Source organism: Aedes aegypti, chromosome 3 (genome assembly GCF_002204515.2).
Source record: "Aedes aegypti strain LVP_AGWG chromosome 3, AaegL5.0 Primary Assembly, whole genome shotgun sequence".
Classification (NCBI taxonomy): Eukaryota; Metazoa; Arthropoda; class Insecta; order Diptera; family Culicidae; genus Aedes; species Aedes aegypti.
Window position 1 is genome coordinate 149,783,511 of NC_035109.1, and position 23,415 is coordinate 149,806,925.

The window sequence follows — 23,415 nt, forward strand, 5'->3', positions numbered from 1 at the left end:
GTTTGGCAAAAATGAGAAATAGAAGAAAGGAAAACTCGCCAACACCAACACTAGCAAACACTAACCAGCATGCCTTCCTTGTTGCGATAACCCGCTGTCCATGTCAGTGAAGTTGCTCACCTCACACACCAACAGGGGTGGGCCAGCAGACAAGAGTGGTGAGAAAACGTTTTGTTTGGTAAAAGGGAGCGAAACGCTCGGCAAACGTTTTCCACACCTCCGTTGTAGTCGTTGTTGGCGACCGATGGGTGGTTTCAACCGTTCGGAAGCTAGATATTTCGCAACGTCAAGTGCGAGTTGCACAAATTTGCCGTTTCTGCCTCTTCCTGCTTGCCAATCTGACCGAGGAGACAGCTAGAGGAAGATCCTATCGTCGACCAGAGTTTGTCTTTCAACACGATTGCATCATAATGGGAACATTGGCGAGATGGACGTGAGCCGGTGAGAAAGGTGTGAGATATGCTGCCTAGAGGCTGCGTTTTTTCCCCGTGAGAATTCAGGTTGCCAACACCCATCGACCGATTGAAGGTATAGTGTGTTGTACTATGATAAGTGCAAATGAATAGAGTACACAGGAATAGTAACGACTAAGGGTCTACGAAATACAAACTTTTGAAACCTCATCCCTGAAATAGATAAAAAAAATGACTAAACAGGAACCAAAAAACGACCAAAGATGAATCAAGAATATGAATATGGAGCTAGAAGACAAGAGTATGCGTAGGGTTTTATTAGAGAATCCAACCATTTCAATGAGGATATTTCTAAGAGTGTTTAAGGTATTCCTTGTAACGATTACAGCTCAAATTGCTGTACTTATTTTTCATTTTTATCTTCAGGAATTTAATCAAAAATTAATTCAGGTGTTTGCCCAAAAGGCCTCTTTTAGACCAATGATAAGCAAAGCCATGGTGAAGGTGCCTGGGTTCGATTCCCGGTCGACATTTTCGTAATGGAAATTACCTTGGCTGTCCTGAGCATAGAAGTATCTCGTTCCTGCCACACGATATACGAAAGAAAAAATGGCAACTTTGGCAAAAAAGCTCTTAGAGTTAATAAATGTGAATTTCCTCATAAGAACACCAGCTGAAAAACGGGCTTTGCTCCACTGGGGACGTAATAAATTGAGTTTATTCAAAGTTTTTTTTAGAAGATCTCCAAAAGATTTCTTGTGGAGTTTATTTAGAAGTTTTGACGAACTTAAAGAAGAATTTTGCCAAGAATTTCATCTAACATATGATGCAGAGCTACTTGGGCACTTTCATGATTCACTTTGACATAAAGGTTCTTTTCTCGGTCGAAATTTTTGTATCAGAAGAACTTAAACACGACGCATGTTGTGTCCAAATATAAGCTCAGTAGCAAAAACCCCACTGCCGAAGTGAATCAAAAGTGCCAAGAATAGGATACGGTTCCCTATCTTTAGAAATGGAACCTTGATTTTTTTTTATTAGGATAACTGTAAAACTTATTCCAAAGAATCCATCAGAATTTTTTTTAGAATGTTCTCAAAAATGTCCTTTAGGAGGAATTAATAAATTTGTTTTTGTCATTTGTTTTCTTAAAATTTCCTTTAAAATTTTCTTGGAGAACATCTTCAAGATTATAACTTGATCAACCATTCTTCCAATTTCTTTATAGATCTTTGTTCAACGATAGCGATCGCCAACGATTCAAAACGATCGCTATCGAAAATCGACTGGTTGACCGGGAATCAGATTTTTTGCCAGAGACATCACCAGGGATTTTTGAGGATTTCTTTAAGAAGTCAACAAGGGGTTTCCTAAGTAAGGATACCTTAATGAGTTTTTCCGGAGATTCTTTCTTAAATTAAAAAAAATCCTAAAGAAGTCCTTAAAGAATAAAATTTAGGAATTCTTTCAGGGTATTGTATGGATTTTTTTAAAATAAATTATTGGATTTTCTTTAACCCAGGAAATTTTGCGATTTTTTGAGGTGTTCAGAAGGATTTCCTAGAATCTAGAAAATTTGCTAAGACAATAAGAAAAAAATCCCTAAAAACATAAGACTTAAGAAATTTGTGAAAGAATTATCTGGAATAATGCCTGATGTGAAACCTGAAATGAACTTTTGAAGAAATCATGGAGCTTTTTTTGAAGAAATGTTTGAAAGAACTGCAGGATTAACTTTTGCAAGAAATGCTAATGAAACACCTGGAGAAATTTGTGAAGGAACTTCATGAGAAATTGGAGGTTGAATTTATTGATTAATTCATGTAAGATTTTGCAATCAACTTGCAGGAATAGTCCCTGGATTTTTTTTAATGTTTGGATATTTTTTTAATCCAGGAGATTTTGAGAAATCTTAACACTTCAACAGTAGTGAAACGCTTATCGTACACAGCTTCAGCGTGGTGGTTCGAACGGTGGCAAACCGCGCGACGACTGAAGGGTTAAAGTAATCTCTGATGAAACTTCTGCAGGAGTTCCTTAAGACTTAAGAAATGTGTGAAAGAATTATCGAAGATTTTGCTGTAGTATTTGCTACTGTGAAACCTGAAATGAGCTTTTGAAGAAATCATGCAGATTTTATTCGAGAAAACGCCTGAGAAATGCTTGAAAGAACTGCAGGATTAATTTCTGGATAAAATGCTAATGAAATACCTAGAGAAATTTGTTAAGGAGTTTCATAAGAAATTGCAAATCGAATTAATTGATGAAATCATGTAAGATTTTGCAATTAACTTCCAGGAATAATCGCTGGAGGATTTAAAAAAGCAATTCTTAAAATAAACCACATTCACTTTTGAAAATCTTGATTTTTGATATCCATATTGATGTAATTCCGGACATGGTTTGAATTAACATCCCCCGGAGCGGCTGGAATCTACCCTAGAGTGGTCCTGGCAGCCATTAGTGTTGAAAATGCTTCGGGAAGTATCTCTTTTGAGAATGTTGAAGTTTGATTCCCATATTGATATGGTTCCGAATATGATCGTAATTGGTTACTTTCCCCAGGGCACCTGGAAAACTGGAACCTACTATAAAGTGATCTATGGTTCTGATTTTGCCTATCTCCCTCAATGGAACGGTTGGTACGTTTCTTCCCTCGCAATATTCAAAAATTTTCTGTCTATCATGTTATTCATCATATTATTGATCGCCGGAAATTTTTGAATTACCTCTAAACTCCAAGTCTGCACAGTGGGCCTGGCCATTTCAATATTTGTATCAAATCATTGATATGCTGCAAATATTAATTCTGACAAGAAAATACTGGTAGAAATATCAGTATTTCCAGGATGCTTTTCAATATAGGCTGTGGAAGCACTTAGAGCCGTCCATAAATGACGTAGCATTTTTTCGCTGAATATTTACGAGTGACGACTGCTTAATTTGATTACACGTCTTAATTTGATCCAGTTGAAACTCTCCATGGCGCATTCTAAGATCAATGAGTTATTCTTACTTTGTGGGTATTTTTCCAAAAAAAATGTGTGCTAAATTTTTGCTAAAAGTTGTGTCATTTTTCAAAAAAACACACTGAAAAAACATGGCTAATTTCCTCAACATTGGATCGACCAAAATTTGAAATCAATTTGTCATTAGAACCGTAATCTTATATTCTCTGAATAGCACTCACGAAATTTAGTCGGAAGAATCTAAAAGAAAAATCAAGATCAATGAAACAGCCGTTCAAATCATCGTGCAAAAGTTTTGGGTTCACCCTCCAGTATGGTGTATCGTGCAAAAGCTTTGTTTCACCTGCAATTTCCTCGTGTCGTGTCGTTTTGCTTCGTTTTCGCTCGAAATCTGTTATTTTTTATGTTGTTACCGTTACTGATCATCAATATGTCCGCTCCACTTTTATCTGCAGTAAAACCGTCAGAATATTATGGTGTCTTACCTCAGTCAAACCGCGGTTTCATAAAGCCAATATTAGAGGTAATGAATTAAAAGAAATTGTAATAAAAGTTTAAATCATTAAATTTAAAAGTTAGGTTCTGTTATGCCTGATGGCGCTTGAGCCTTGAAATAAACAAAATCAATGTAGTTTTGTCGTTTTTATGGTATTCTAATGAAAAAGCGAACACAAGAAGTACTAGAATGCAATAATTCAATAGCCTGCCTGCTTTCATAAAAAAATGTTATCTCAAGCCTGCCTTGGAACATTTTTGTATCAAAAATTAGTTTTTCGGCGCTGATGAATTCTTATTAACTTTGGACTGAACAGAAAACAAAAAAAGTTGGATAATAAATTTGCTTCGATTCTTTCAGCGGAATTCCTGTGAAAATTACTGGAGGTAGAAACTTTGAAATGTAGGGTAACTCAGTGTAATACGCCCCAACGGGGCAATACGCCCCTCTTCATTTTAACTAAATTGTGGCTTCTTTTACATGTAAATATGATCACAAATCTTAAATATTCGCGAAAAAATGATGTTGCGCATATATGTTCTTTGAGAAGTATAAACAATCAATAGAAATTCTAAAAATATAGAAAATCAGGCTTACGCCTTATGCGTACGAAAAGCAAGCCTCGCCGTAAATGAAGCCCTTCCTTTACTATTGTACTTATCACAAAAACTTTTACCGGAAGACGACTGCTAATGGACCCCTTTTAGCTTATCAAGTGGTGGAATCCTCCTTGGAAACATTTCTACAACGTTGCACACCTTTGTTCTATGGGAGGGGCATATTACCCGGGTTGTTTTGAAACGTAAACATTGGGACCGTTTACAAAAAACATCTTAATTCTTTTTTTAAGCAACCTGGAAAGAGAAAGTTGTCTGCAGAGCATGACCAACTAAATAAGGAACACCTTGACATAAAAAACTTTAAAAGTGATGCATTTGCTTCTGCGATAGAGCAGGCAAGCAAGGGGGGCGTATTACACCTTTCTACCTTACAAGAATATTCTGATGCATCTCCGAGAAAAAATCCGCAAAAAATCCCTAGCAAAATCGCTGGAAAAATGTCATTTTCTTAAGGAATTGATAAAGGAATCTTCAGACAAACTTCTGGAGAGATCCCCCGGCCGAAAGTATTTTAAAAGACATCCTTGGGGAATATTTTTTGAAGCTTTCCCTTGAGGAATCTAGGAAAAAAATAAGTAAAACCCTGTATATTAGTTGCGTAAGAGTCGCTGCAAGTTTCACAAGAGCCTCTAGAATAATTCACCAAGATCAACTGGGAGCAAAAAATTAAATAAAAATGCTTGCGAGACCATATTGCCTAAAGACTTGAGGGATCTTCTCTTAAAAATACAGACTTATAAGAAGGTTAAGCATTAAAATAGCGCAGTCCTTCAAATATTAAAAAGTGCGGTCGGTACATTGGGGACAAATCTCAAGATAGTTTTGCAACTGCCAAAATTTGCATGCATTCCTCCTCCAAAAATATACCAAGTTAAAAATAATCATTCAATAATACTCACATTCCCAACGGCTGCTGGTTCATGTTGTTGTACATCACCATCTCGTCGGCCGATTCCCCACCGGAGCTGCTGGCCGTTGCTTCCGAGTCGATCGTACACTGCACCTGTTTCAGTTCCGAGTGCAGCAGCCCGGCCGTCTGCTCCAGCTGATCAATGGTTAAATCTTCGTACTTGGGGATCGTCGTCGACAGGGTCGTGTAGGTGGTGGCCGCCATCGCATCCGGTGGACTACTGGCCGTTCCTTGAAAGTATCGATTACCGTAGATGCGTTTGGTTTGCGTCGAGCACTGCGTGGTGGCGATTCCTTCCAAGCGCTTGACGAACGTTTTCATCGCATTGGCCGAGATGGGTTTCGCTTTCTCAGCGAGCGAAGGTGGCGGAGGTTGGTAGGGAATTATGTCCGGGATCAACGGCGTCGGAGATGCTGAGGAAGATCCCGTGTTTAGGCCTTTGGTATGTTCTTTGTCCTTTTTCTTCCAGTAGCGTTGAGAATACTCAAAGAGGCCGGCTATTTCTTCACTCACGTGCTGGCCCATGTATCGCGCTTGGAGTTTGTTAAGACGCCGGATTAGGAAATCGTATTTACGCTGCATTTGGGCCTGCCGCTTTACGATATCGGCATGCAACTCCATTCGTTCGCGGTCTTTATTTGGAGGTGTTGACTGGGCGACTTCCTCGTAAATGTTGCCGACGTCTACGTCATTGAAGAGCGATAAGCCACCTGCAAGTTCGGCACACAAACCATCGCCACTCGGATTGCCTTCCAAGCTTTTGAACACCTGGAGGAGTTCCATGTCCGACGTGGACGCCAACTCACCCAGCATTTGCTCCATGTCAGGATTATCTTTGAGGTAATCTTTCTGCAAACCCATCGCAGTACTGGTGCTGGAAACGAGGGACGACTGGGAATCTAACTGTTGCAGGTCGGACTGCGGATCGGCGGGTCCGACTTGCTCACCGGTGACTATATCGGCGTGGGCCATCTGTTCAATCACAGCCTGAGTTATAAATGCATCGGTATCTGCGCTACCACTAGCGGTAGCTCCGTCAGCAACCGCCGTCTCCCCTTGGCTCACATCTCGATGGAGCTGCTCAAGAGCAAGCTCAATGAGATCCTTTCCACTTTCAGGATCAATCTTCAACAATTGGCCTCCGCTGCTGTTGTTGTTCTGGATGTCGTCCACCGTTTGGTCTAATCCGGAGGAAGATGTGGTATCTCTCAAGGTAACGTCCGTTTCACTGGGGTTGGTTGATGCTGTGCCAGCTCCGGAATCCGTGCTGGCACTACTGGGAACTTCCTGTTGTGTGCTTGTGGTGGTCTCAACCTCTGTACGGGGCGATGCACCCGATGCTGCCGACGACGAGAGTTTACTTTGACTCAACGGCTCGGTAAGAGCTGGAGCCATTTCCTCATTGGGACTTTGGATTAACGCTTTCGTTACTGCGCCAGCCAGTCCCATTCACGCATACGTACACCCCCCAAAACAAGTGCAAATGTAACTCACATAACACACCGCAGCACACCAGCCGGCTTAATCTTCCTCTTCTTCTTGGTTTTCCTCACCCGCTTAAAAACAACAATGTGCCACACAATGCTAGTCGTCGATGGGGCGAGTTTTGTATTTCACTTTTACTTTGCTTTTTATTGACCGGCTTGAAACCGAAACGATCGCACACTCTTAAACTTTCTGCGGCTCTTCCTACTATTATTATTATTATTCTTCAACCACTCGAATCACTACAAACACACATCCACACGAGGGAACTGGGACGGCGTCGCTTGGTGCAGGGCGCCGCCGGTTTCCAAAACCAGAAAAAAGCCGGCTCAGCACGTTTAGCGCCTTCTCGTGAGATGATACAGCAGGGGTAACCGCGCGCGCACTTGTGCAATAATTTCACTTGACGTTGGTCGTCTCGAATCTAATCTTCACTTGAGGCTAGAGAGGGGGGTTTAGTAGCTTATTGCTACCGATGGACCGAGAAGTGTCGAGTTGCAGCAGCGTGATGTTCGTGGGTTGATCCCATGTGACGGATGATCCGGTGACGACGATCCGGCGGTGGACTGGAAAAGCAAGAGAAATGAGAGGTTGGAGATTAATTTGAATTCGAGGGTGAATGATTAGGACGTTATATGGATAGCAATAAGTTATACAGGCACAAAAACGATGAAACCAGTTCACAGGTAAATTAGGGGATGACGGACGATGAGATGCGAGTTTCGAATTAGGGATTTTTTACCTGCTAAGTAAATGTTGATGCTGTAATCCAAATATTAAGCAATCTAGGGTATGAGGCACTTAAGCTTCGATGTAGTCAGCTACGTTTTGTTGAAAATTTCAACTAGATTAAAAAAAAACTTGCAGTAGGGAGACGTTTCTTAAGGTCTTAAAATTGGTAAATTAGCCATAGTAGAATATTCAACAGATCCAGTCAATTTGTATGTTTCGCGGATGATATGGATATTGTGGACCGAAAATTTGAAAATGTGGTAGACTTCTGTCCACTCGCCTGAAGCGCAAGGCAGCAAGTGTCGGACTGGTAGTGGAAACGTCAGACAAAGTACTAGCTAGTAGTTCGTTTTTTTCCTTTTATTTTAGTGTTTTTTAACTTATAGCTAGTTCAACACTCATCAGAAGAGGTCACCGAAATGGTGCCTCAAAAAGAAGAAGAGGACGCTTAAGGGGTGCCTCTTTCGAGCCCAACCAAGGGGTCTCGCGAAACACAGAGTAACGCTATTTTAGCTGACTCACTGGACTGTCGGCCTGTCGTTGTTTTACATATAACACCCACAGACAGTCTTGATTTGAAATACCATAATTGTAAATGCGCACCGCATAATGCGAAACTTCCTTATTTTGAAAAATGTAATAAACTAATTGCGTATAGCCGCCGATTTTGACGGTAGACATCTATTTAACCGGACTAAGATGACTTGTAGTGTTGGGTCACCCTATTAAAGTTGACACGGTGGCCGCATCGTTCCCTAGGGCGCTGCGGATACTTCCCGAAATTCCGAAGGATCTCCGGGCTGATTCGTATTGCGGACATGTACATAAAAAGTGCTCGACGGAGTTCTGAACGCCGCAAATAGAGCACATCCGTCTGAAAGGACCACGTCCATCCATGTTATGGGAAACCCGCGTATACCCGGTTCTTAAACGGGAGATGACTCGTTGATCGTGGAGAAGAGGACAATCGATCCAGTTTTCGGTTGAGAGTTTGATTTTTCGCAGGTGCGGAGAGTAAGACTGAGCCCATTCAGTACCCCATACGTTCTTGAAGGTTTTCGAAATCCATCTTTTCACGTCATCGAAAGGAACCGTTTCTTCGAAACGAGGGGAAGAATGGCCAGTCCCGGCGAGGTTATCGGCAGCTACATTTCCGGGTATCCCACAATGTCCGGGAATCCATGCGTAGGTTGTATTCGGCAGAGCATTCTCCAGCGTCCCCTGAATCCATGGATGTGTGGGCTTTTCAGATTGCAAGGCAGAAACCACGCTTGCTGAATCTGTAAGGATTAATACTGGTCGGTCGGATGGTATGGTGGTTGCTATGAAAAAAGCAGCGGCTTCCGCAGAAAAAACGAAGCATGTAGGAGGAAGACTAAGGCTTAGTGAAATGTCGGAGGCTGAAACTCCCAAACCGACGCCAAGGTTCGAGCGTGACCCATCGGTATAGCGTTTTTTGTGACTGCTATACTTGTTATGTAGCCAATCAAGGACGGTAGCTCTAAGAAACGATGAATTGTCACCGGCGCGAAACTGAGTTGCAATTGCGTTGTCTATGTTTGGTTTCGATGAGTGCCAAGAAATATTTCCGTACCAGTGAACCTTGGCCACTGCGGGGAGATCCACGTTGGCGGCCGACCGGAGGATTCTGCACCCTTCAGATAGGATAAAAATCCTGTCGTCTCCGGATGTTTTTTCGGTAATAGCGGCAGCTTTTCTGCAGACAGCAGTGTAAATTAAAAAACGGAAGGGGAGAAGACCTGCTTCGGTGCAGCTTGAGTCCGCCGGAGTTGATGGGAGCAACCCTGATATTATGCGTATACACCCGTGGTATAAGGGAGCGAGAGTGCTAACCAGTCGGTCTAACGCTATACAAGTGAGTTCTAACCCGTATGTTAGCCTACTATCGATAATTCGTTCGTTCGGTGGGGGCGTGAGATCGTCCGGATTATATTAAGGCGGGTTTGACAACACTGCTTCACCGAGTCAAAGTGATGCCGGAAGGTGAGCCCATGTTCAACAGTGACTCTAAGCACCTTGACGGTTTTTTTTGTTGTGAATAATTGCCCCATTGACCATAATTGGGACGGGGTTACGATGATTAGATTGACACAAGTGACATCTAACGCTTTTCGATGCGGACAGCTCGAAACCGACTGCAGAGGCCCACTTATATACCGCGTTGGCAGCTGCTTGGGTTTTAATTCTGACACGAACTGGTGTTTTCCCGCTAACGACAAGAAGGATATCGTCAGCGTATACAAATACATATATGCCACAGGGAACAGGGTGGCCACCAAATATCCATTTTGAAATTCCCGCTTTTTGACCGGATTTGCCGGTATAATTTTCTAAATTTTCCCGGTTTTTAATTGAGGGGTCCAAACGCAAAAGGGTGACCCTTTGGCCAGTTTTTTTATATTGAATACACCAAAAAAAAAAATACTGATTTTTTCATCCAATAGGAAAAAACTATATTATCCGTAGAAGATTGGCTTGTTTTTTGGCTCCCGTACAATTAGTCTTCTTCTTCTTCTTCTTGGCATTTACGGCCTCACTAGGACAGAGGGGCCCAGATAGCTGTAGCGGTAAACACGCAGCTATGCAGCAAGACCACGCTGAGGGTAGTGGGTTCGAATCCCACCGGTCGAGGATCTTTTCGGGTTGGAAATTTTCTCGACTCCCAGGGCATAGAGTATCTTTGTACCTGATACACGAAATACACATGCAAAAATAGTTAATTGCCAAAGAAAGCACGCAGTTAATAACTGTGGAAGTGCACATAAGAACACTAAGCTGAGAAGCATGCTTTGTCCCAACTGGGACGTAACGCCAGAGAGAAGAAGAAGGACAGAGCCGGCTTCTCAGTGTAGTATTCTTATGAGCACTTCCACATTTATTAACTGAGAGCTTTTTTGCCAAAGTTGTCATTTTCGCATTCGTATATCGTATGGTAGGTAGGGGAAGTGGTGGTAAAATGAACAGGGGTGGTAAAATGAACACCGTGCCTTTCACCAAGAAAAAACAAATTTCGATGAATTTTTATCACGCACGGACGATTTAGAGCATAAATCTGAGTGTTCGAGTTGATACTCAGGTCAATTGAAGGGAAAATATCAACGAAAACTAAGATTTAAAAAAAATCGCGTTTAAAAATTAGAACTGACGTAACTTTTAGCTCGGAAGACTTGTGGTTTTTCAGTGAGGTGAATATCGTTATGATATGATGTCAAATCTGATAGCTTTAGAATTCTTTTTGAATGAGTTACAATCATTGATGGATGTATTTTCGGTGGGGCAATGAAATTTTTGAAAAATATTTGTTTTGCTCACGTTTTTTGCGTGGTGTTCATTTTACCACCAACCGCTGTTCATTTTACCCACATAGTGCAGGTAAAATGAACATTTGCATCCCTTTTTGAAAGCGATGAAAATATGTGAAAATTTAGCTGTTTCAGTCTGAATCCTTGTCGTTGCTATAGATTACATCCCTATTTTTGATGTTGTGCGATAGAACTATAAAAAATCTTCGTTTTTCTATCAGAAACAAAATGATTTCCTTAAGGTGTTCATTTTACCACCCCTTCCCCTACGAAGATACACTATGCCCAGGGAAGTCAGGGAAATTTAATTTACGAAAAGATCCTGGACTCACCGGGATTCGAACCCAGACACCTTCAGCATGGGTTTGCTTTGTAGCCGCGGACTCTAACCACTCGGCTAAGGAAGGCCCGCCCGTACAATTAGTATGGGACAAAAAAAGTCGACTTTCTCAAAACAGAGTTTCTGTCACTTACACCCTTTTGCTTCTAATCCTTCCAATTGTGTCAATAGGGCGGTTTATGTCCAATTTGTATTTCCCGTTTTTTCAACTTTCTCTGAGGATTTTCAAAAATATTATTCCACAAACACACGTTGGCATTGATGAAAAAAGTGAAAGCATTGTTCACATCGATCGTCACGTTCTCAAGCAACTCGTGACGTACAAACACCATTCCATTTTTTTTTATACAGATATGCCCCTTTTGTACATCTTATTACCACCCTATTTGAAAGTATTTCAATTCCTAATATTTCGATTTTTTTTTCTTCCTGAAAAATGAAGTGTTCGCTTAAGTAAAGAAGTTTAAGGTAAGGATGAAACACAAAGCTACACATGTAAGAGAAAAAATCATAAAGTATCCCGAAACATTACCAACTAATTTCAAACATTTCTAAGAAGTTTAGTGTAATAAAGTAAACTATTTCTACAAGTAGTTGAATCATTAATGTTTAAATGTAATTTGTTCAAGGTTACATATGCTTAATGGAAATATCATCAACCATATCAACTTTCTACAACTTATTTTTGGTGGTTTGTAGATTTAGGGCTGGTTCAAAATTATTTTCCCGGTGACCGTCTCAAATTCCCGGTTTTTCCCGTCTTTTTCCCGATGGATTCAAATTCCCGTCTTTTTCCGCTTTTCCCGTTTTTCCCGGTTCGGTGGCCACCCTGACAATATTTCTTACCAAATTTCTCACAAGAACTGTTCTCCATCTAATTTGGTTACTCATGGATCCGTCCGATGCTCCTGTTAGTCGAGTTGAAATTGGAAACATTCGGCTTAGTTGAACATAGTGAAGGAGACATATTTTGAAATGGTATACACACTCAATTTCAACTGAACTCTTATCCCTCTATTTCAACAAACTGAGCCGGATCCTAGTCTTGGCACTTTTGATTCACTTCGGCCGTAAAGTTTTTTGAAAGCTACCGAGCTCATATTTGGCTATAATATGCGTCGCGTTGAGGTGCTTCTTTTTGTAAAGTTTCAGACAATTCGACCGAGAAAAATCCTTCATGCCAAAGTGAATCATGAAAGTGCCCAAATAGCTCTGCACCCTATCCCTTCAGATTACGTTGTGGTTTGAAAGTGTTTCATAGCGTAGGTATACGTCCACGTTCCCGCCAGTACACTTCCTGTACAGTTAGCGGAGGAAAAACATCCCGAAATATAATTTTACAGTAGCAACTGACGAATTAACTAAGTTTTTATGGGAAATAGCAAACCGTAATGTAAATGGTGAATATGAATATATTACAGATCACCTAGATATAGAAAACTAAGAAAAATAAATGTTGATAACTTTTTTTTCGAAAAAAGTAAGCTTAATAAAAATGATCATATACTCACAAACTTTTTATACGAAATTATGTGCAGTCTCATCAAAACCGTAGAAATGAACAGATTCTATCAAGCTCTTCACAAGTATTTACATGTAATCACAGAAAAGCCGGTTCCAACTTGATATTCGCTGTCAGCCGATCATACAACTGATATAGCTGCCGGAGCAACAGTACCAACAGCAAAAACGTACAATCCAATTGGATTCCATCGAATGATGTCTACCACAGAACCCGGCAGTCATGAAAGCATGAAGGTCCCAACTTTGAACAAATTGAACGACAGTCAACCGCTCACAACTCGCAGTCAAGCAGCAATATGGAGATATCTCCACTCACTCATCATCCCATACAAAATGCGGAACACTATGAAAGCGTTGGGCAAACACCACCACTGTCTCCGTCCGGATTGCGACTACGGCGACAACTACCACTACAAGAAGATGTGTACAAACATTGAATGTTTGACTAGAGAATGGAATGGCCAAATACACTGCCAGCTAACCAGCGTATGGTGGAATCGTTCCTCCGAGGGGTTCTCGCTTCTTTGGTTTTGCAGCTTTGCCAGCGGGTTCGGTATACTTTTGTATCACGAGAATGGGCTGGCCAAGTGGTAGTGATACCGAACAGCATTGCATGCCGGACGAAGTATCCAGCAAAAAACAAGCGTAGAGCTAGAGGCTCCATCGTCGCACAGAGGTTCAGTTTTTTTTTTCCAAAGAGCTGGAAAACCCCAAAAACTCAGTAAAAAATCCATCTACAATGTCATATTTTTGAGAGCAATTAAGGAAATTCCAAAAAAAAAAAATTGTATTTGTACCTATGGTGACATGTGCAAAAAACCTTAACTTTTGCTCTAAAGCTCAACAAATTAATCTTCATCAAAAATCAAATTTAATTTCCTTCGTCGTTTACCCTATCAAATAAACAATTATTATTGTAGGTATTTTAAATAACAAAAGGACAGCTTCTTCATATTGTACAAATAGCTCCCCGAGAAAATATGTTGCTCAAATTATTTTTTAAATCTAAGGAATTAATTTGAGAAGAATTCTCTTGCTTAAGTTTACAAAAAAAAAAGTTTTTTAGGTTAAGTGCATCAAAATATATAAAAAACAGTATTTTTTTTTAAATTATGTTCTTTGAAAATAAAATATTTACTATGCCTAAAATCTGCAATCCAAAAATATGTTCCTCAACACTTGTCATGATCAAATCCTGTAAAACTTTAGGAATGCGTAATTTTTGCCATGCTTTATTTTAACCTAGATCCCTGTGCGTCTTCTCCAAGTTTCGTTATCTTACTGGGATGTCGTCCGCCTTAGTCACGGCGGTTGCGACGGAGGATGATTGTGTTGGCGGCTTTGATTCGGCAATCTGATAACAAATGTGTGATGTCGTCTGACGTTCAATTAGATTGATAACACTTCCCAAAGCTGATATCCGACTACACGTGCGCGACTTTCGTTGGACCCCTTGAAAAAGACTTGGTTACGGTAATTACGCGCGGTTCTCGTGTAACTCGCAGGTACGATAATTATATAATAGATCCGTTCATTTGCCCCTTTGGGGAGTGCAACGTCACTGCAGTTAGTACGGTGGAATTATTGCTAGTCATTGGTTGAGTAAAAGTCGCGAACGGTCGTGCCTCTCTAGAACTTCCGAAGCCTAACACAGGAAATCGAATACGATTGTGGTCGTTGGTCGTCCGAAACGGCAATCATCGGGAAATGATCAACGTGTGACAAAAGTAGGCGCTTTTGATTATCTACCAATTTCAATAGATGGTCAATTAGGTAAATTGATTGTTTTCTGATTTGTACAAAGCCAATTTTTATTTAAGTAAAATTGAAGGATTAAGATAAAAATCTCTCTTTTACTCTTACACAGGGCTGGTAGCGACTAAATATCTTTAAAATATAAACGTTTCGAGACCTTATGCTTGAAAAAAGAGATCGAACATTTAATAATAATAGTAATAATAATAATAATAATGAGATCATACAGGAATCAAGAAATCAAAAATTACCCAAATAGGAATCGAAATATTCAAATTTTTAAAACAACTTTCCAGAAAATTCGACCAGACATTTTCCTATCAATATTATACTTTTTTATGGAAATTGCAAGTGTTAGTGCTCGTAATATTGTATGCATTTTTTGAAGATTTTCCCAAAAATTTAATCGGATTGCAATTCAGGAATTTGTTAAAGAGTTTATTTATTGATTCTTTAACGGCCTTCTTAAGAAAATCCTCCATGAAATGAATTCAATATACCTTCAAGCAGTGGCGCGGAAAGTGGATAGGACAGGTAGAACCACGCACAAAAACACTTGGATAGGACAGTCAAAGGATTGCCTTACCCACAATTTAACAGAATAAAAAAAAAAAAACAAGATCAGCATATAGTTTGAGAAATAAATTAAACTATTTATAATCTGTGCAATATACATTCGAGCTTTCTATGAAAGTTCTACGAGAAGCTAAAGCGCGAGCAGAAATGTGTAGGGATAAGAATGGAAGCATCTTGACGGACGTGGGGTGATTGAAAGGTGGAAGCATCACTATGATGTACACCTGAATGGCACGGAGAACACAGGTGCAGAGGGTCACGACAGCGGACGAGTGACTACGTCAGCACGGCGAATGAAGGAAACCTCACATTGAGGGAAGTTAAGGGGGCAGGATCCGTTATCAATTTGAGAATTTTCAAAAGCAGTTTTTTCGTTCAAAATCATGAAAGTTTACATGGAAATGTGTTCACTGTATTCTATTTTCCAACCGAAACACAGTGAACACATTTTCGTCGAATAAATTTCAGTTTTGAACAGACAATCTTCACTTTACGGCAAATCCTCTAGAAATGCCGTTAATACCAAGTTCCAACGCATCACCTGTTCATCGATTTTAAAGCGGCTTATGATAGCATCGACCGTGAATGAGCTATGGAAAATCATGGACGAGTACAGCTTTCCCGGGAAGCTCACAAGACTAATAACAGCAACAATGAACGGGTTCGAATCCCGCCGGGGAATTCGTCAGGGTGATAGAGTTTCGGGCCTGCTGTGCAACATCGCGCTAGAAGGTGTCATGCGGAAAATCGGGTTCAATAACCGAGATATGATTTTCACAAGATCCAACCAATTTGTTTGCTTCGCGGATGATATGGATATTGTCGCAGAACATTTGGAATGGTTACTTACTTACTTACTTATTTGGCTTTACATCAATTATCTTGATAAAGCCTCGCCAACAATAACATTTGGAATGGTGGCAGACCTGTATACCCGCCTGAAACGTGAAGCGACAATAGTCGGTGGTTAATGCGTCAAAAACATGGTACATGCTGATAGGCGGAAGCAGTTTTACGATAGACGGAGATACCTTCGAGGTGGTGGACGAGTTCGTCTAGCTCGGATCCTTGTTAACGGCTGATAACAACGTTTGTCGTGAAATACGGAGACGCATCGCCAGTGGAAGTCGCGCCTACTATGGGCTCCAGAAGAACTGCGGTCGAGAAAGATTCACCCCGTGCCATGTACAAAACGCTTATAAGACCGGGATCCTCTATGGACATGAGGCACGGACCATGCTGGAAAAGGACCTGCAGGCACGGAGTGTTCGTACGAATGGTGCTTTGGACGATCTTTGGCGATGTGCAGGAGAACAGTGTGGCGACGGAGAATGAACCACGAGTTCGCTAGGCACTACGGCAACCCTGTATCCAGAAGGTGGCGCAAGCCGGAAGGGTGCGTTGGGCAGGGCACATTAGTCCAGGTTCCAGGTCCCGTGCCAATTTTGGTTTCAGAATATTTTTTTTTCTGGTCGATAACTCATTCTCATTAAGATTCAACATCATCAGATGCAAATTTATATTCAAGCGTCGTTAACCTTATTAAATTAATACTTGTTGTCGTAGGTACTTCAAATATTTAAAGAATAGCTTCTCTATACCGTACAAATCGTCGTACAAACATTCTTCTTGCCTAAGTTTGCCTAAACGATAGTTGTTTGAAAAAGTTGAGAGTCAAAAAAACACATATAAAAAACAGCACTTTGTTAGAATTTTGCCCTAAGACAACCAAAAAATTGTGACTATGCCCAAAATAGAGTCCCTAAACCATGTTCCAAAATACTTGTAATGGCTAAAAATAGTAAAATATTGAGAATGCGCAATTTCTGCCTTGATTTTTTTTTTAACTAGACTAATGTGCAGGGCATGTTGTAAGACTGCCGGAAAACAACCCTGCAAAGATGGCGTTCGCGTCGAATCCGATTGGTACAAGAAGGCGAGGTCCCTGAGGAAAAGCTTCAGGAATTATAGTGATTTTATTTAGTATACTTTAAGGGTTTTCTACTGGAATCTCTATAAAAATTTCTCTAGATATTTTTCTACTAATTCTTCGAGCAATTTTCAAAAGAATGCTTAGAAAAAATTCTCCAGAATCTGCTCCAGTAAATCATTGAGAACCTGCAGTAATTTCCTCAGGTATTCGATTTTTTTTACAAAACTATTCTAGAATTTACTCCAGATATTTTTTTACTAATCCTTAAACCGAATTCTCCAGTTGTTAGTCTTGGAGATCTTCCAAAGATTTCTACAGACTTTCTTTTGAGGGAATCCGCAAAGGGTTTTCCAGAGTTTTTGAATAAAAAAATAGTTTAAGGTTTTTCTTCAGCTTCAAGAAATCCTGCAAGAATGCCTTCGTCTGTTCATGTGAATTGTTGCAAGAATTCATCCGTGTTTCTCAGTAATCTAAAATTTCTTAAGGGTTTTTTAGAGCAAATCTACTTTTTTCCTAGGAATTTCTCCAGCATTTCATTCAAGTATTACTCCTTCAGTTTTTCTAAACATTTCTTTAAAAGTTTTTCAAAACATTCTCAAGCAATCTTCCAAAGTTTTATTCAAGTTTTCACACCAGTTAATCACCTCTATTCTTGTTTATTAGACTGGCCCAAATACAAAAAAGTTGGAAATTTCTACGGGGCACCCTTCAGGTTTCTGCTATTGGGTAAGAAGAACACTCTCTGAAAGTTTGAGCCCATTTGATTCTAAAATGAGCTGGCGCATTTGAATTGAAGTTTATATGAGAAATTCCATTAAGTTATATGGTAATTTGAGATATCTTCGCTCTTTTGTTCTGCATTTTGTCCCATTGTGCTTGATATTGCTCAGAATGGCAAAACACTAGTTTATACCCCAAGGAACAAACTTGTAGAAGGTTATATAATGATTAGATTTCGTTTTATAGTGATTAAACCAACAAAAGGTGAAATTTGTCGTGCACCTTCGTATTCTCTCTGTTACAGCATGATGTTCGTTTTCGAGCTGCGGAAAATGCGCGCGCCATCACAGGTGGCTATGTGGTTTTCATAGGTAACAACATATTCGTCCACGTGCATAACTAATTGAAATGACACCGCATTGTTTCAAATTCTGAACGGTCTCATTTTCCGAACAGTCATATTTTATATGGAGTTTTTGCTGAAGCTTTTGCATTGAAATATTTCAATTATTTTCCAGGAAATGAAGGTTATTTGAAAGTTAATCACCTTCAACGCTAATTAAGACCTAGGCGTTGTAATGTTTCTGTAGTTCAAGTTTGTAATAATTAGCACGGATGCATTTATTTGTAATATTATCAATCAAAAGGGTTAATGTTAATGTTGTTCGGAATTTGAATCAAGCAAAATGTTTTTCCATACTTTTGGGTAAAAATAACAGCAAAACAGCAAATGACGCCTAAGAACACTACACACAAAAAATTGTGCGGTAAAAACTACCATTCAAGGGGGTTAACTTAAGCGCTCACACCGGCAATTTTCAGCAGACCAGAAATCAGATTGTTGTAAATTATTTCTGTCAAATGTACCAGTAATGTGGTGGGATGTACCGTAAACATAGTCAATTAGTCCGAAATTCCATGGTAGTTTCAAGAATGGGCGTAGTCAGCTAAAATAGTAATAGTGTACACTGAGAAGCAGGCTCTGTCCCAATGGGGACGTAACACCATAATGGAGAAGAAGAATAAGAAGTAGAAGGCTTCTATTTAAAAACATGTATTCAAATAACCTAGTAAAGATCGGACAAGACGACTAAATGGATGAGTACAGTTCGGAATTCTACCAAAGATTATTTTAGTTACAGTGGAACAGATAAGTTTACAAATACTGATTTATTTATTTAATCGCAGTTCATTGATCATAATTTTATTCCATAAATGGTTTCAATAATGATTGTTTCGTGATGATCTGCTTATGGTAAAACTATCTGCGTCTAGCTTCAGGGACTCCAACACGGCGTGGATCACTTGCACGGCAGAACGGTCAGAAATTTTACTGCGACCAATCTTGGAGTCATTATGTCTTGGCGAGCACGTTTAAGACCTGACTTTCTTACAGGCAAGACGACATCATCACTGCTTGTTGCTTCGGATTCCATATTGCTATCTTCTGATTCAAGTTCTTCAGAATTCATATTGAAATCTGAAGTACAAAACCCAACAGAAGTTATTTCAGAAGTTAGTTATATATACATGTATATAAAAATATATATAAAAAATACCCTCGATTTTATTGCTTTCGTTGATTTCGTCGATTCCTGGACAAGTTCTCTTTCTTTCTTCCGTACATTTTGTTCCTCTATTTTCGTTCAAACCCAATATACATCCTTGTCTTCCCGGTTTTCTTTGCATAAGCAAGAAATTTTTATCTTTTTCACATTTCATTATATCTAAAGCCTTCTCGTAGGCTATATCAAAGAGGTTATCCAATTTTTCCACAAATTGTTCACGGTTTTTCACATCAGATAAGTTTGTTCTGTTTCTACTTTTCCGCAAAACCTTCCATTCTTTGTACAAATCTTGATCTTCGCAAGATTGAATAATATGCTTCTTCAATCTGATTGGTACTTTAGCCTTTTCCCAAAACAACTGCACTTCTTTGGCTACCAATTCTGCACTGTCACAGCAGGATAGTCGAACTTTGTTCAAATTGTAGAAAAATATTTCTAGAACTTGACGGTTTGACGGCAGTTTAGCACCAACGATTTGTGCGCTGTCGTGATCAATCAAAAAGATTTGGCTTTTTCGTCGAGTATCCATTGCGGTTTATGGAGGCACAGCTTTTGAAAACACTTCAAACGTTAATGTTCGAATGCTCTTTTGATCAAAAACTGTTTTGCATTTCCGTTTACGCCAGCAAAATCAAGTGGGCCGTGGATTCAAACGAAGCGGATTCGATTGAAAGTTGAATCCGCCGTAAACGACGATAGGAGTGCATACTATAGCAATTTTTCCGATCATTCCTACACAAATTTCTATAGAGATTCTGTCCAATGTTTTTCGAGAAAACAAAATCCTGCGGAATATTATCTCGTGATTCAATTCACTTTTTTCAATGGGTTACATACAAAGCCTGATTCGCTACTCGTCACATAGTAACGCACATGCGCTAGTGTCTATGCACGAAAAATCCCTAAAAGGTAACGTGAAAAATATTTGTATGGCGAAACGCAGCTAACGAATTATTTCTCAAAATTGGGAACTATTTTCGAAAAAATGTTTGGTACCGGTTGTACGAAATGATGTTGGCTATCACGCATAACAATTATTTTTTCGATTGATGCTTTTATTTACGAGAAATTTGAAGTTAGATGCCTTTTCCCATACAAAATAAAACGAGAACAGGGTGTCCACTCCTTTACATAAATGAAAATCCCTGAGTTTTCCAGGTTTTTCCAGGTTAAAAATAAAAACAATTCCAGGTTGTAGAAATTCTCCAAAATACATAAATGATTGGCAAATATTTCATTTTACATGACTAAAAATTTATTTTAAAAAAAGTGCTTCAAAGCACTTGCACAAAAAAAAAAACGATAAATTTCGAAGTATTTTTCATTTTAATAAACAAAAAAATTATTATCTGTTTGTTCTAAACTTGGTTATTTTTTTTTTATTTTTTTAATGAGGGAAAGCTTGTAGGAGTGAAAAAAAACTCTTCTATAGGCATAAAACCCTCAAACCTATCTTTATTTAGACCCTTATCATTAAGCATTAGGAGCCAACTCAATAACGTTATAAACAATGTTTATATTGATTTTGTTTAGCTTCTACATCTTGTCATACTTTCACGACAAGTTAGAAGTTCTAAACTCGGGGCTTGGGATGCAACGTAGGACGGTTCTCTTGTCATTTTATCTTCTCAATGGATTCGTGAAGTTGCTCAAACGAGATGGCGATGGTGGTATTATTTATTGGAGGCGTCGTGCAGTTCAAAATGGCGGCTTGAGAAAAATTTGAGGAAACTTAATCGCTTTGATATGTGGCTCAAGACATCCGTCAATCACTTGAGTCCCAGGTAATAGTAATTCACTGTTGAAGACAAAAGTGATATAGGGTGCAGAACCAATTGGGCATTTTCATGATTCACTTTGGCATAGGGAGTTTTTCTCGGCCGAATTATCTGAAACTTTGCAATAAGGAGCACTTCACTACGACGCATATTTTGGCCAAATATGAGCTTTGTAGCTTTCAAAAAACCCCACTGAAGTGAATTAAAAGTGTCAAGAATTGGATCCTGGTCCCTATTTAGCTATATAGGAAAGTCAATAGCTTTTAGAAATTTATGTATAGGATTTTGGAAATTATGATTGCGAGAAAATAGAGCATCGCGGACTGTTGCGTTGGGCGGTTTCCATAAAACAGGAAGGGAATCAATCAGTTCTTGTCCTTTTACTTCATACTTAGAACAAACCCAAACAATGTGTTCTATATCTTCAAATCCTTCAACACAGCCACAATAATTAGAATCACTTAAACCAATACGCATAAGGTGAGTCTTAGATCGATAATGATTCGACATAAGTCTAGAAATAACCTTAATAAAGTGCCTAGTTATTTTTTTTTATTTCCGCAAAAAAAACGATTATTCTTATCAAATGATTTGAAAGCGCCTTTAATAATCATAATCAGATATGAAGAAAAAAGTCTATTCGAACTTAAGGGAAAACCTTTTCCTTGAAATGGGATTCTGAATTATGGACATCAGCGTACATCCACAAAATTCGTCTAAAGGGCGTTTTGTAATATTTTTTTTAGATTTTGTCGAATAATGTCTGAAAGAAGCAACTCTGAGCAATTTCTGAAAGTAATAAAGGAATTCATTTGAGCATCCCTTGAAAAATTGCTGATAGCATCCCACGAGGAGCTTATAAAGATATTCCAGAAATAATCACTAGCATACCTGAAGCATTCTTGGAAATTTCCTTCCGAACTTGTGGAATAGTCGAAAAACATTTTTGTGAACAAATTTAGAATGTTTTCAAGTTTCATATGCTCATGAAGGACACCCAACACTGTAAATGGGAACTGTACTTGCCTTTCCCAACTGTCTAATCTTAACGATCAACGCTCCGTCATCGTAATCATCGTCATCATCGAAACTTCAAAAGCAGTTTTTCTGTTCAAAACTGAAAATTATTCGATGAAAATGTGTCCACTGTGTTGTAGTTGGAGAATTGAATACAGTGAACACATTTTCTAGTAAATTTTCTTGATTTTGAACGAAAAAACTGATTTTGAAAATCCCGAAATTGATGACGGATCCTGCCCCCTTAAGCTAGAGTTAGGCGAAGTAGGCTGTCATTGAAATTTGTACGCGTCGTTGATGATTGTTGCTTATGCATCTCACGATTACGAATCAAAGAAAATCAGTTGGGTTTGCTCTGACACAGCTGGAAAAGTATCAGCATACTTTATGTATGTTAGCGAGTACAGTGATACTTTTTCAAGTAATCATTGTTGCCAAAACGAATGACGGGCTACTTAGCCTTAAGATAAGGATGCAATTATCTAAACATGTTTTATGTTGGATAAATAAAAATATTTGAGTACTGAACATATCTAGTAGCTTTTTGACAACGGCGCAGCCTAAAATTTTTATGTTTGTGAAGAATTTCTGTCATAATAAGGATATATTCTACCTTGTTATCACTGATTTAAAATAATTTTCCTGATTATGGCTGAAATTTCCTGAGAATTGCAGGTTGAATAAAATTCCCTGAATCCTGATAATTCCAGGTTCTCCAGGTAGTAGACACCTGCAGGAGTGCCTCAAAACATTATTTCAAAAATTTCTCGAGTAATTGGTGTGTCATCCAGGAATCCAGTAGATCTTTTATCAACTTGTTTTTTTTTTATAAAAAAAAGCGCCACTCTACCATCGTAACGCCCCTCGTGGTCAAACTACAAGTGAACAACATCAAGAACAAGAGACGCAAATGAAAATTCACTCCAAATGGTGGCCTCTCACAAACCGATTACGATTACGATTGTGACGAATAGCAGGCTGAGAAAAACTTTTGCCAGCCATCAAAAAGTGCACATGGTTAGTGGGAAAAATGGCAGCCTACTTAAATTATTCAGCATCCCTGCCTGAATGCAGAAAACATGGAAACCCAACACAGGACTGATCATCAGCAAAATTCATACCATCCATCGTTGGCTCGCCTTTTCCTTTGGGTGATGATAAAAAAGCAACTCACTTCTCACTCCTGTACCAACACCAATGCGCATATGTGGGTGAGCTTTTCGATCGCCCGGAGCGAAAAAAAACACAAGCATACA

General features: G+C 39.2%; 1 protein-coding gene across 1 annotated transcript in view; it reads right to left on the reverse strand.

The window, feature by feature from the left end:
• The window catches only part of LOC5567603, a 92,885-nt gene that overhangs the window by 61,778 nt on the left and 7,692 nt on the right, over positions 1–23,415 (reverse strand). Inside the window, exon 2 of the mRNA XM_001657531.2 lies at positions 5,398–7,459. Within this exon, the coding sequence (XP_001657581.2) occupies positions 5,398–6,857 (1,460 nt within the window). The 5' untranslated portion in view covers positions 6,858–7,459. The remainder of the gene's footprint in view (positions 1–5,397; positions 7,460–23,415) is intronic.